Raw genomic sequence first — 13764 nt, 5'->3', positions numbered from 1 at the left:
AATTCTAAGAGGTTTTAACATCAGAGTGAAGATTGTTGGATCATAGGTTAATCATTGGTACATTAGTTTTCATTTATAATAGTGATTTTAGTACGAATTCTATTGTTATCACTTGTTTGATTGATTTATCCATAAGCATGTTAGGCTACTCTTAGTGTTTGCTCAGATGTGATTCTTTTAATTGTTATACTGTCTTATATTTTAGATTATGATGTTTGAAAGATTTATATGATTGTGTTTGATCAAAAGAACCATTATTGTGATCGTCTAATATCTCATGCTTCAAAACTGAGTGATCTAGACACTTACATACGAGTGTAGGTGGTAATTGATTGGTAATTTAACATCACAATTGTGTAATTGTATTGAGTGATGATTATAATTAGGATTTTACGCGAGTTTAATCTAGATTGATTCTTAATTGGTTTATCAAAATACATTTTGGTCTTTTGAATGAAATTAATGTGAGTTGATTGAGGTTAGTTGATTGAATTATACATTTATCAGACAATTAATCAGTTATAATCGTATAAGACAATCCACGTTATTTGTGTATCATATAAGTGAACACCGCTTTCTCTATCTAGTTATTCGTTTATTTTCTTTCACATTTTAGTTTAATTTAAAAATCCAACTATTACAACATTTTCTTTAGAATAATTAATTGTTATTTAAATATTGAAGGCATTTCTCCCTGTGAATGAACTTGGACTTGCTTGACTAGCTACATTTGATTGAGACCAGTTGTTCATTCGTGTGGAGCTAAACCATAAGCTTTATCCTATTAAAAATAGGTGTGCTTTCTACATATCAACTTTTTGGCGCCGCTACCGGGGAGCGGTGTGGTTTAGGATTTTAACTGCTTTTAGTTATTCGCTCCTTTTGTACGAGTTCCATTCCTACAAAAGTTATTTGCTTCTATTTTTGTTTTGTTTGGGTAGACACGTTTGGTTGATGTGTTATGATTGCAGGTTAGATGGAAGTGCATGAAACTACGTTATGACGATTCAGACTTAGTTATACCATTTATGAACCTGAGAGATTGTATCATGGACGCTTAAAGGTTAAGGAGGAGCAATCAATCATTGAGGGTTTTCAAGCATTACCCTTATAATTTACTAATTTTGAGACTATTATTGAGGAACGAGATATGTCTAATCCAAATGACCAACCCATGTGGAACATTCGACAGATAGTTGCACTAGCTTTGCCACCTCACATTCTCAAAATCATATAGTACTGCTGCATCGTTTGAGGTTAAGCCTCAATGTATTCCCATATTCATTGACGGGGGATGCGAGGGCTTGGTTAAAATCTTTACCGTCCAATTCCATCACAACTTGCGAATAACTTCATGATCAATTCATCACTCGACACTTCCCATCCGACAAAGTTTGAAAGTTTAAAGCTGAGATTAATGCCTTTGCCCAGAAACATGATGAATCAGTATATGAGGCATGGGAGAGACTTAATAGAATGATGCGTAATTGTCCACAACACGGGTTGGATATAGGACCAATTGTTCAGATCTTCTATAGGGGTATTAACAAGCATACCAAGGTTATTTTGATTCATCTATGGGAGGAGTGTTCATGTATAAGACTTCGAGTCAGGCATATCAGCTTTTAGAGGACATGGCCTTTCATACTTTCGAATGTACACCGTAGAGGGATGCTATGTTGAGAAAAACAATTTCTAGTATGTATGATGAGGATGATGGTAGTGATTTTACGTTGGTTTCTCTATCAATTCAGATGAAAAATTTCAGTAGAGAGTTTGAGAAGCTTAACAAGACTGTGGTAGCGATGTAAGTGGGTTGTGAGAAGTGTGAAGGGACACATCTTACGATGTATTTTGATATAAAAGATAGGATTGTGAGGTTGGGCAGGTAAACTACATGGGAAATCAGTAAGAAGGGGGTAGTTCGGTTGTCAAATGAGTGGAAAACCGGGATTCTACAATCGAAATCAATCGCAACAAAACTACCAACAACCCTTCATCAAAAACCAATACCCAAAACAAAACCAACCCCAACCTAAAAATAAATCAAGCTTAGAGGAGTTAGTAAGAGTTTACATGGTTAAGTCGTTAGAGAATGAGGAATTAGTGAGGCAAAAAATGCGGAACTAACAGGCCTTGATTCAGAACTTAGAAAGGGAATTAGGTCAGATGTCCCAACATTTATCGGAAAGAGCACTGAGGACTCTCCCATCTAATACCCATGTTAATCCGAATAATGCTTCGACCCGAAACCAGAGTCTTAATGCTAATACTTCTCATAGTGCACCCAAGGACATGAATCCCCAGTTTTCGACTATTGGCATGTAAATGCCATTTCTAGTTCTGAGGGGGATGAGATACGTGTCCGTACTCCCGAGATTAGTCTATTTTATATTATCGGGTGTGAGGAAGATGAAAAATAGTCAGGGGATTCCGTGTTTTCGGATTTTTCCAATATGTCAGATTATATTCTCTACTGTGTTGCCGAGATGAAGAAGGTGGAGACTACCGTGTCTCTCGGGTGTAGAGCTAAGGATGGGTTGAAGAAAGCTAAGAAAAAGGTGGAGGATGATGTCAAGTCCTCACCTAAGTTTCAGGAGTACAAGTCACCTGTTTCGTATTCACAAGCCATCCAGCCTAAGAAATTAGAGGAACCTATTTGTAAATCATTAAATGATACTAATGATATTTGTGTGAATGTTCCTTTGGTTGATGTTCTTGCAGGTATGCCAAATTATGGGAAATTCTTAAAGGATCTTATAACAAGGAAGGGTGAGCACGAGCAGGCATCTACCGCGTTTCTTAAAACAGAATGTGATGCAATTACGAAGAAAAGAGATATGCCATCCAAGTTGGGTGATCCCGGGCCATTCATTATTCCTTATGAAGTAGATGGGTTGGACATGATGAGGTCTTTATCTGACTCAGGTGCGAGTATTAATTTAATGCACTGTACTTTGTACTCGCAATTGAATTTAGGTGATCTTAAGCCTACAACTACCGGTGTTACATTGATTGATAGATCTGTTATCAGACTGGCAGGAATTGTGGACATTTTGGTTGTTAAAGTAGGTGAGTAAGAATTTCTGGCAGACTTTGTGGTTGTTGATTTAGAGAAGGGCAAGGTTATAGCGCTTATTTTGGGTAGACCATTTCTTGCAACTGCTAGTGCACTTATTGAAGTTAAAGTTGGGAAATAAACTCTTAGAGATCGGGGTAACAGTTGAAATTTTAGACTAGGAATATCGTGCACCCTACACCCAAACCCATAGAGACCACCCATGCTACCTCTGGTGTTGTGACCATTAAGTAATTGAGTGGAGATAGTAAGGATGTAAAAGTGACTAAATGTGGGGGAGTTCAAAATGAGCCTATAGGTATTCCACCCGATGACGTTACCCTTACTAAGTCTATGAAGAAGTTGTATAACTGGGTGCGTACTGCGGTCACTGAGAAAGATGAGAACCTTCGCGAACGTTTATTTCTAAATTACTAAAAAGTATATGGGAAAGTTGAAAGAGTTGTGCGAGGAGTCAAAGTTTTTTAACATATGGTTTTTATTAACTATTAGTGTTGGTTATCTAGTGGTGTTTCCCGTGGAATTAAGATGGAGGAAACCTACCACTCGGGCATTAGTTGTGTGGGAGGTTGAGTCGGGTGCGAGACTCATTAATAAACATGCACAACGTATCACTGTAGAGTGTTGTATAATTTTATCGTTTCTTTTGTTTCTTTTCTTTTATATACATTACAGGTACCAATTGATTTAACATTGTGATAACTATCGAGGAATGGAAATTAGTGCAGAACCGTCTGTCACTCCATTTTGCGATTCTCAGCTCTAAATTTAGGTATCTTTATCTCCTTTACACTATTGCCCTCTCTAATTTGTATTTTTAATCTGATTTCATGTAATGAAGGCATTACATGATCTTATGTGTGTGGCGAGGGAGATATAAATCCTCGTGAATTGTTACACTTGCCTTTGTGTTTTAGTTTGTGATTAAATTTAGAAAAAAAAAATTTAAAATTTTTAAAAATTTTAAAACACTCAAAAGCCAAGTTGTATGTCATATAATTAAGCTTGTTTTGAGATATTATCATAGTTTCCACATTGAAAATGTTTCAGGTACTTTATTGTGACGGTTTTGGTCAGAAACCATGCCTAAACCTGCTTTTATTTTAGGCTTGATTGCACTATTTCTGCTAACAAAGATGGAGTACGCCAACCACCTTACCCACAGGATGACTCCAATCCATCCTTAAAAGATGTCAAGTCTTTTGATTTGATGTTTCTTGCTGACTTAAGTCAGTATTTAACGTCTAAACCAGTTGTATAGTTGGCAAAAAAAAAAACCTTGAAAAGTCATTTATATCATCGGCTAAAAATCCACTTGGCCTCAGCATCAAACATGGACCAGTGGTCAGATGTATTCTAACCATGATCTGGATCTGTCTCCTACAATGGGGGCACCATGAAACTACATAAGTATATTAATCAGATCCCAGATGGATAATCTTCGAAACAATCAATGCATCTATGTCTGACTACAGTTAGCATACATATGCATTAACAGAATGAGGTGTGCGAATTCATGGCTTACTGATGATATCTGGAAATGAGGTAGTATCTTCCTAACCAACATTACTTTCAGTCAACATCAATGTGATGTTAGATTCCGTGGGAGTCTTGGCTTGACCGAGAGCACGTTAGAGTCCCATTGGACAATAATCATGGAACCAATCATGGAGCAAAAGGATAACTAATTCTATGAATCAACTACTATTTGGAATAGAATTATGTGATAACCTATATATGTATCTAGGTTGCTTTATACAGTTGTAATCGTTCTCTTTACTTGTGTTTATTACACTACTTGTTAAGCACTCAAGGTGAGTCTACAGTCCCATATAAACTTTTCTTTTTGGGATGAGATACATGTTGTTTTGTTAAACTATTTTACAATTTGGACACGAGTACTAAACTAATATACATATGAGTGTGATTAAATACCCTTAGCTTGAATATCTGAATATCTTACGTAAGCTCAAATCATAGGGACGGATCCGTTAGGTTTAACAGCCTCACCGCTACTACTGTGGTGCTTATTACTTTGTACACATATACACATGATCAAGTGTATGCTTCTATAGGTTAAAGGAAATCGCATACTCTTAAAATATTCGTGGTGTCAAAACTTTATATTCAAGTGCTCATTAAATTGTATATACTTCTACAAATATTATGTACTAAGTCTCGTGGTCTAATACTCACTGTTAAATACTTAAACCTGCAGATTCACTCAACATTATTTGTTAACCCGTTTTGTATGTTTTATCTCAGGTATAGATGACTAGCTCCTGCCGTACTAGAGGCGCATGTCATATATTTGGAGTTCTTCATGTTATTTAAAGACTCTACTTTTATAATTCGTATTTAAAACTGTTTATTTTATTACTGTTACTTATTTTCTACGCTACTTTTATTATTTTGTTACTGGTGGAGACTTATGTTTTAAGTCAAACGTTTTTATTAATAAATGCAAATACTTTTCAAAAACGTCTCATTTAGAGGGCTTAACTGTTACTGTGGGACCTGATGATTAACACACCGTCATATGGAAATTTGCGGGGTGTTATAGTTGTAATCAGAGCTACCAGTTACAGAGGACTAGGTTGTATTAGTGTGAATGATCGTAGGGTACATTACGAGCCTAAACTGTGACTGTATGCTTACTTGAACTATATATGCTAAACGTATGTTGTTTACTGACTTTTGTTGTTAGATGTCTAACTCTGGTGAATCTGCTACGTCTCCTATTACTCCTGCTCTGGCTCCTGATGGTGGGCCATCTCATACTTTTATTACCCATTTGACCCAAACTACTTAGATGGAAGACAATCCGCTTTTGTTTCGTATTAATGCCATGGCGAAGTTGTTGAACCTCTACCCACATCCCTATATGACTCTATATCACCAGGATTGTATCGCTGGTTTGGAGTCGCGTGTTGCAGCTTTCGAAGATTAACTTGCTGCACTACAACTTGCAGTGATTGGCAAGAAACCCGATCCCTGAAGACCTTTACCGCGTTCTCGTTCTTAGATGGGAGCGTTTATTCTTGATATTTCTTTGAGACTTCTTTCTATCTCATGATTATCTACTTTATTTTATTTCCAGCGTGGTTTTACGGAGCTACTAGTGTGGATTATATTTCTTTTGGAGATATTACTTTTAGAATATTATTTGGTGATTTATTAGTAATAAATAATCCGTTATTCATTGATTATTATTGTGTGATGGTGATTGTAGTTATATATGTTGCATGGTGGATTATATAGTTGATGACATGTTTAAAGAAACTACTATAATTACTACTGCCTACTACTACGTATCACTGCTTATACTACCTACTACTACTCACACTACTATCACTACTAACACTACTCATCACTAGTAAGCACTACTTGTTACTACTAGAATCTCTACGATTTACTACTACTTACTATGCATCACTACTCGTTGCTAGTATATTTGATTATAGCCTTGTTTATTATTGGAACTAGTATGTTATAATATTCTGTGTCGAAGAGCTCCCCATAGTGAGGAACATCAGGGTCGTAATGCTCCGACCTGTGACAAGTGCAAGAAGACGGGCTACATGGCCATGGACTTCAGAGATAGAGCTCCGGTCTTGTTCGTGAAAAAGAAGGATGGATCTATGAGACTTTGTATCGACTACAGAGAGTTGAACAAGTTGACTATAAAGAGTAGATATCCACTTCCAAGGATCTATGATTTGTTTGATCAGTTACAAGGATCCAGCTGCTACTCAAAGATTGACCTGAGATCAGGTTATCATCAGTTGAGTGTGAAAGATGTTGATATACCTAAAACGGCGTTTAAAACACGCTATGGGGCATTATGAGTTTACAGTGATGCCATTTGGTGGATCTCATGAACCATGTGTGTAAGCCATACCTTGATAAAGTCGTTATCGTATTCATTGATGACATTTTGGTGTATTCAAGGAACGGAGAAGAGCACGAACAACATCTACGTTTGGTTTTAAATATGCTCAAGGACGAGCAATTGTACGCGAAGTTTTCTAAGTGTGACTTTTAGTACAATTTCTGGGTTTTATTATAGGTGTCAATGGTATTCAAGTTGATCCTGCAAAAATATAGATAGTAAGAAACAGGGAGACTCCTAAGTCGCCAACACAGATCCCGCAATTTATTGGTCTAGCCGATTACTACGGAAGATTTATCGAGGGTTTTTCTACTATTTCCCGACTGTTAATCGCATTGACTCACAAGGGTAAGAAATATGAATGGACCGAGCAACATGAGTCTGCATTTCAGATGTTGAAGCAGAAACTGACTACTACTCCAATTCTATATTTACCTGAGGGAAATGAAGATTTCGTGATATATTGTGATGCTTCACAACAAGGGTTTGGTTGTGTGTTGATGCAATGAAATAAAGTAATTGCTTATGGCTCTAGACAATTGAAGATTCACGAGCAAAAATATACAACACATGATCTAGAACTTGGTGATGTGATCTTCGCACTAAAAATATGGAGACACTACTTGTATGGTACTAAGTGTACAATCTTCACCGACCATAAGAGGTTGCAACACATTTTTTATTGGAAACAACTCAACATGAGGAAGAGACGTTAGGTGGAATTGTTGAAAGACTACGATTGTGAAATTCGCTACCATCCTGGTAAGGCGAATATTGTAACTGATGCTTTAAGTAGGAAAGAGAAATTTAAGCCTCTCAAGGTTAGAGCAGTGAATATGACTGTATGTTCGAATCTTGCTTCTCAAATACGTGATGTGAAACTTGAAGCCATGAAACCCGGGAACATTGTTACTGAATCTATCAAGGGGTTAGATAGATAATAAGTCATAAAATAAGACAAAACTCGTTATTTTGCTAATAGAATTTGGGTACCTAAAATTTGGCAGATTAATGGAATTTGCGCTAGATGAGGCGCACAAATCAAGAAATTCAATTCATCCTGGTTCTGACAAGATGTACCAAGATCTTAAGGCGCTGTATTGGTGGCCTAATTAGAAGACCGACATTGCTACTTATGTTGGTAAGTGCCTGATATGTTCTAAAGTCAAGGCTGAACACCAAAGACAGTCAGGGATGCTGACACAACCGAAAATTCTCCAATGGAAGCGGGAATGTATTACAATGGATTTCATCACTAAGCTACCTAAAAATGTAGGAGGTTATGACACGATTTGGGTTGTTGTAGATCATCTCAATAAATTTGCTCATTTTCTTCTGATCGGAGAAATAGACAAGATGTAAAATCCTGCACAGATTTATCTAAAGGAAATGATTTCTCGACACAGTGTGCCTGTATCCATTATTTCCGACCGTGACAGCCGGTTACTTCTAAATTTTGGCAGACATTGCAACAAGCAATGGGAACTCGTCTCGACATGAGTACAGCATATCATCCACAGACAGATGGTCAAATTGAACAGATCATCCAGACTTTAGAAGACATGTTGAGATCATGTGTGATTGATTTTGGAAACAGATGGGATAAACATCTACTGAAGGAAGTGTAGAAAAGCTATACCTTTTGAAGCATTGTACGAAAGAAAGTGTAGATCTCCCGTATGCTGGAGTGAACTAGGGGAGAGTCAATTGACAGGTCTTGAAATTATACACAAAACTAAAGAGAAAATTGTTCAGATTCAAGAGAGGTTAAAAACAACTCGAAGTCGTCAAAAGAGCTATGTGGACGTCAGTAGACGACCTCTAGAATTTCAGATTGGCGACAGAGTCATGCTAAAGGTATCGCCCTGGAAGGGTGTGGTACGTTTCGAAAAGCGAGGTAAACTAATTCCAAGATATGTTGGACCATTTGAGATAACTGAAAGGGTTGGACCCCTAGCTTACCGACTAAAGCTCTCGCAAGAGCTCAGCAAAATTTACGACACGTTTCATGTGTCAAACTGAAGAAATGCCTAGCTGACGAGAACTTGATAATTCCTTTGGAGGAGATTCGCATCAATAGTAAACTCCATTTTATGGACGAACCTGTTGAGATCATGGACCGTGAGGTCAAGTGGTAAAGCAGAGAAACATACCTATCGTGAAAGTTCGGTGGAACGCCCGTAGAGGACCAGAGTTCACGTGAAGATCAGATGAGACAGAAGTAACCGCAACTGTTTCCCAAAGAAATGACTTCAGCGGACGCGCATTAAAATTTCGGAACAAAATTTTCATTAACGGGTAGGTAATGTAACAACCCAACTTTTTTTGTTACTTCTATGCAACTTTCTGTTAGTGAATCTTATCGGTGACTACTTGAATTTTATGTGTTTAGCATAATAATGCATACTTAATCCTGGGAGGGTTACGATAATTAATATAATTAGACATTACTTGATTAACTTATTTCGGATATTGAAATATGAATAAAACGATACGGGTTTGATAACCGCAAAAGTTGTTTTTCGAATTAACGAAACACTCGGAGTAAATATTAATAATTAATTTAATAATTATTAATTTAGAAAAATATAATTAATTTATTACTTGTTTTAATAATATAAACCTTGTGGATTTGTTTAAACGTCCGGTTAACATTCCAGAAATTCGGTTTCGGTTAACGGCAACTAGAAACGAGCCACACATTATGAGCTAGCAAGCAAAATGAGCCCGGGATGACACCCCATGGGCCATTCGGCTTACCCCCATCCCACACCCCTTATTTTTGGCTTTTTTTAAAATAGTCCATGTTGCTAGTTGTGTTATTAGGCCCTAATGGAAATTAATTAAAATAGGTAAACTGCAATCTTATTCCTCATAACTAGGGTAGCTAACTTTTTCTTCTTCTCATTCCTCTCCATGAATGATACACACATACACACACATCACCATCAATTACTAAAAATTAACACTTATTTCTTTGATCAAAGTTGTTGCTTGCATCTTCCTCTACACATTGGTATAAGCAATTTGATTGTTTGAGGTATAAAACACGTAACCCTAATTTTTAAAGTTCATATTTTTTATGATTACATATGTCATTAGTTTCTATTTCTCAAGTCTACGTGTTTATGCTTGATTGTATTAGTTAAATTGCTCGATTGCTATGTTTATGTTAAATTCTGATTTTGAAACTTGACTCAACAAAAACTTGGACTTATAAATTATTAAATATTATTCCATATTTGAATAGCTCTCGAAAAATTATTAATTTTAGGGTCAAGAATCATGGATCATTGTTATGTTATGCTACCGTTATGACTAGTTGAATTTACAACTTGTTTATTGCATGATGCTGAAATCTAGGTGAATTGTGTTATGATATGGAACATGAGTTGATTACCATCTGATAGATATTGAAAAATTACACAATTTAGACTAAGATATAACTTGAATTAGATTTTTAAACTCATTTTATACTCAATTGATTATTTGTGACAACGTTTATCGTTTGTAACTTTAAATAGACTTCTATGATTAAATGCTTTGATTTCTGGAACATATGCTTTTGGAATTTGAAAAGTATATGATGATTACTTGACTTTTCATGTAGATATTGCATCCTAAATCTTCTTAGATGTTGAGATATATGCATTCAAAAATGACCACCTAAATGGGACCGAATCTGTCCCTAGTGCACATAGAATGACATAACATGATATAGTTGTTTTGAGACTTGACCTTCTGATATGTTAATATTTGGATGTTAATAAGAAAATTACATTTGTATATCAACATGTAAAACCTTATGTATTATGTGCTACATGGGTCGTAAAACGCTATGTCTAGAATCTATCCAAATTAGAACATCAGACTTTCGGTGCAAAACTGTACAAATTGGCTAAACCAAAAGTTTAGCCCATTTTACCACTTAAACTTTGAGATGTTTGAGATCATCTTCCGATGGCCTTATTTGTTTGGCATTTTTCTATTATAAATGATAAATGTTCTAAAACTGGTGCGCAAGCAGAAACTGTTGTATGTAAATTGAACTATATGTACTTGTTGGCTATGTGTTGACTGTTACTACATAATCGAGTCGGTCTGAGCAATAGGATTACTAATACTATGAATCAGCTACTATTTGGAATAGACTTATGTGATAAGCTATATATGTATCTAGGTTGCTTTATACGGTTGTAATCGTTCTCTTTACTTGTGGTTACTACACTACTTGTTGAGCACTCAAGGTGAGTCTACAGTCCCATATAAACTTTTCTTTTTGGGATAGATACATGTTGTTTTCTTAAATTGTCTTACAATTTGGAAACGAGTACTAAATCAAAAAGAGTTCCCAAACGATTAGAATCAGGAGTTGGAGGAGACGGAGGTCGGAAAGAAGGTTCTCCTTCCTCAAAATGTAATTTCCTTACAAAAGATTCTTTAGTTCTTTGATTAGCTATTGACACTAATTTTTCAGGATCAGACAGTTTTCTCTCTAGGAAAGGTTTCTTAGATTGAGTGGTCATATATTCTATGACAATAAAAGAAATATATTTAGAATAATGGTAATTTTACTTGTTTAGCTCTTGGGAGAATATTTATGAGAATTAAGTATTTAACCCTTAATCTGATTTATATTTAATGAAGTGATTTGGAATGAGAGGGATTGGTATGGAACGAGAAATTGAGATTTAAAGATTTTATAGAAATAAATAAGGTTAATTGATTATTTAATTTGTGATAATATATAATATTTATAATAACAAATTTTATCGCTAACAATAATTAATCAAATAAACTTTCGATCTAATAATCTTTTAATTCGTGATGGCCAGGCAACAATAATTAGTAGGCAGGACCCTTTAAATCAGTCAATCCAGCAACCTACCACCTATGGATTCTTTGACACCACCCGTCAAGAAACATCGATAAACCAAAAATAAATTCAGTATATCTTTTTTTACCGCAATCCCCGAAAGCAGTGCCAAAAAGTTAAAGTGTGTAAAGTGTGTGCTTATAGTGCTTAGCTTTAGTTCAAATTTTTGATTTATATTACATTAACTTACCTTTCATTTTAACACCCTAACGAGCAACAAAACCCGATCAAGGTAGCATAGTAATTATTAAGTTAAGGATCGTCCCAAGAGATGACAGGTAGCAGATATAAGTTGCTTTTATATCAATTATTAATTGAGTTTTGATAATTAATGTTATTATAGAATGTCTTTGTTTTAACTTAAATAATATTATCTTAAGAAAAATAGAATATGAATTAAATTAAAATAGATTAAAAGAAAGTGGTTACTAGGATTATTAGATTATGAGAGATTTAATATTAGATAGTTTCATTACTCATATTAATAAAAAGCAAAATAATAATTATAGACTAATTAATATCCCTAACGATTAAGCTAATTATCACATAAAGTTCACAAAGCAGGACTTAAAGCATATATTAACTAAGTGGATGTTCAAAGTTAATATCCAAACTTATAGTGTTCAAATAATCACATGATAAATGTCTTCTTACTCTTGTGGTGTGGACTAAGGAAACATTCAACTAGACTGACAATTATAGAAGCTAAAAAACCTAATCAGATCAATTCCAATTAATAGCTGAAAATCAATATTTGACTAAGTTTTCATGCAATCGGCAATTGAAATTAAATAAGCAAGGGATCTTCAATTAAGCCTAAAAATGGTGAATTTATTATACGAGTATAATTAATGGTAATCTTGATTCATTACTACTCATGATCTTTAGCTAAACTTCATGTAATCCAAATACTTTTTTGATATGATTAATCTTCAAAGTTAGAGGAATCAAGTAAAACAATATTTAGAATTAATACTAGTTAATCCTAGTTCTTATTATCTAATCATTAAGCATGCAAATAAAGATCTAGAACATGGTAGTAGATAAACAGATAAAACAGAAATCACAGAAACATAATTATATAGTTCTGGAAAAACCAAAAACTATACAAATTGAAGCAGGAAGTCGTGGCTCTGTGACATCCAGTCGGCGACTAAGATCATCACAGCTGGCGACTTCATAATAATTCTCAGATAACGTGCAGTTTTCGTCCTGGCAACCACTATGAAAATTTACTTCATAATGGTAGGCGAACAGAAACATAAAAGCAATAAATCTAACTTAAATAAAGACATACGAGAATGCAAAAGAAAAAGTTCCTTGATTAATTAAAAAGAAACTTGAATTGAATTGAAGAAATCTTGATTACAACTTGAAAAATAAACTAAAACCTAAAAGAATTCGTAGCTATTCGTGGCTAACCCTAAAACTGAATGTATATATGAAAATAGCAAAATTCGATATCTATTTATAAGACTAAAAAACATAGCCTAGCTGGCAGCTAGAACTGGTATAGCTGACGACTAAATTAAGTCGGTTAATAGTTTTTACGCGTTTAACTTATTATTCAAGCTCAAGAAACCGCCTTTCTGTGATTCTAGGTGGCGGCTAAAGGTGACCAGCCGAAGCTCTAGCTCTCATAATCTGATACAGTTTTGTTTCCTTATTTATCACTTGACTTGGGCTTTACTTACAAGAAACAGCTTCCTAGCCGGCGGCTATAATGTATTCAGCCGACGGCTTTGTTGTATTTTTCTTGGGCTCCAAGTTCTTCGATTTTTGGCTTTAATTTCTGGAACTTTCTGGAATCTAAACTCTAGTCGGCAGCTTTGTTGACTGCTAGCCGGCAGCTCTGCTGGTTTCCTGCTTTATCTTTGTTTTGTTCTGTTTTAATAACATTTACTAAACAAATACATC

At 35.1% G+C, this 13764-nt stretch overlaps 1 protein-coding gene and 1 non-coding gene across 2 annotated transcripts; one reads left to right on the top strand and one right to left on the bottom strand.

Annotated features, from left to right (window-relative positions):
- Nucleotides 1-1398: 1398 nt before the first annotated feature.
- Nucleotides 1399-1505, bottom strand: LOC139860839 (small nucleolar RNA R71). The gene has a single exon (XR_011763455.1). It is a non-coding gene; the product is annotated as a small nucleolar RNA R71 (small nucleolar RNA).
- Nucleotides 1506-2456: 951 nt separating this feature from the next.
- On the top strand, nucleotides 2457-3200 carry LOC139859656 (uncharacterized). The gene is made up of 2 exons (XM_071848436.1): nucleotides 2457-3072; nucleotides 3115-3200. The coding sequence occupies exons 1-2, from the start codon at nucleotides 2457-2459 to the stop codon at nucleotides 3198-3200; spliced, it is 702 nt and encodes a 233-aa protein (XP_071704537.1).
- The last annotated feature ends 10564 nt before the right edge of the window (nucleotides 3201-13764 follow it).

The sequence above is a fragment of the Rutidosis leptorrhynchoides genome, chromosome 7, assembly GCF_046630445.1.
Source record: "Rutidosis leptorrhynchoides isolate AG116_Rl617_1_P2 chromosome 7, CSIRO_AGI_Rlap_v1, whole genome shotgun sequence".
Lineage (NCBI taxonomy): Eukaryota > Viridiplantae > Streptophyta > Magnoliopsida > Asterales > Asteraceae > Rutidosis > Rutidosis leptorrhynchoides.
The sequence above is the reverse complement of the archived record's forward strand: the minus strand, read 5'-3'. Positions and strand labels throughout refer to the sequence as shown.

What these genes read in the sequence shown, in the direction of transcription:
- LOC139859656 (XM_071848436.1), top strand. Translation starts at nt 2,457, where the DNA reads ATGTCAGATTATATTCTCTACTGTGTTGCCGAGATGAAGAAGGTGGAG. An exon ending in CATTTTGGTTGTTAAAGTAG is followed by an intron (nt 3,073 to 3,114) that starts GTGAGTAAGAAT and finishes TTGTTGATTTAG; the next exon opens with AGAAGGGCAAGGTTATAGCG.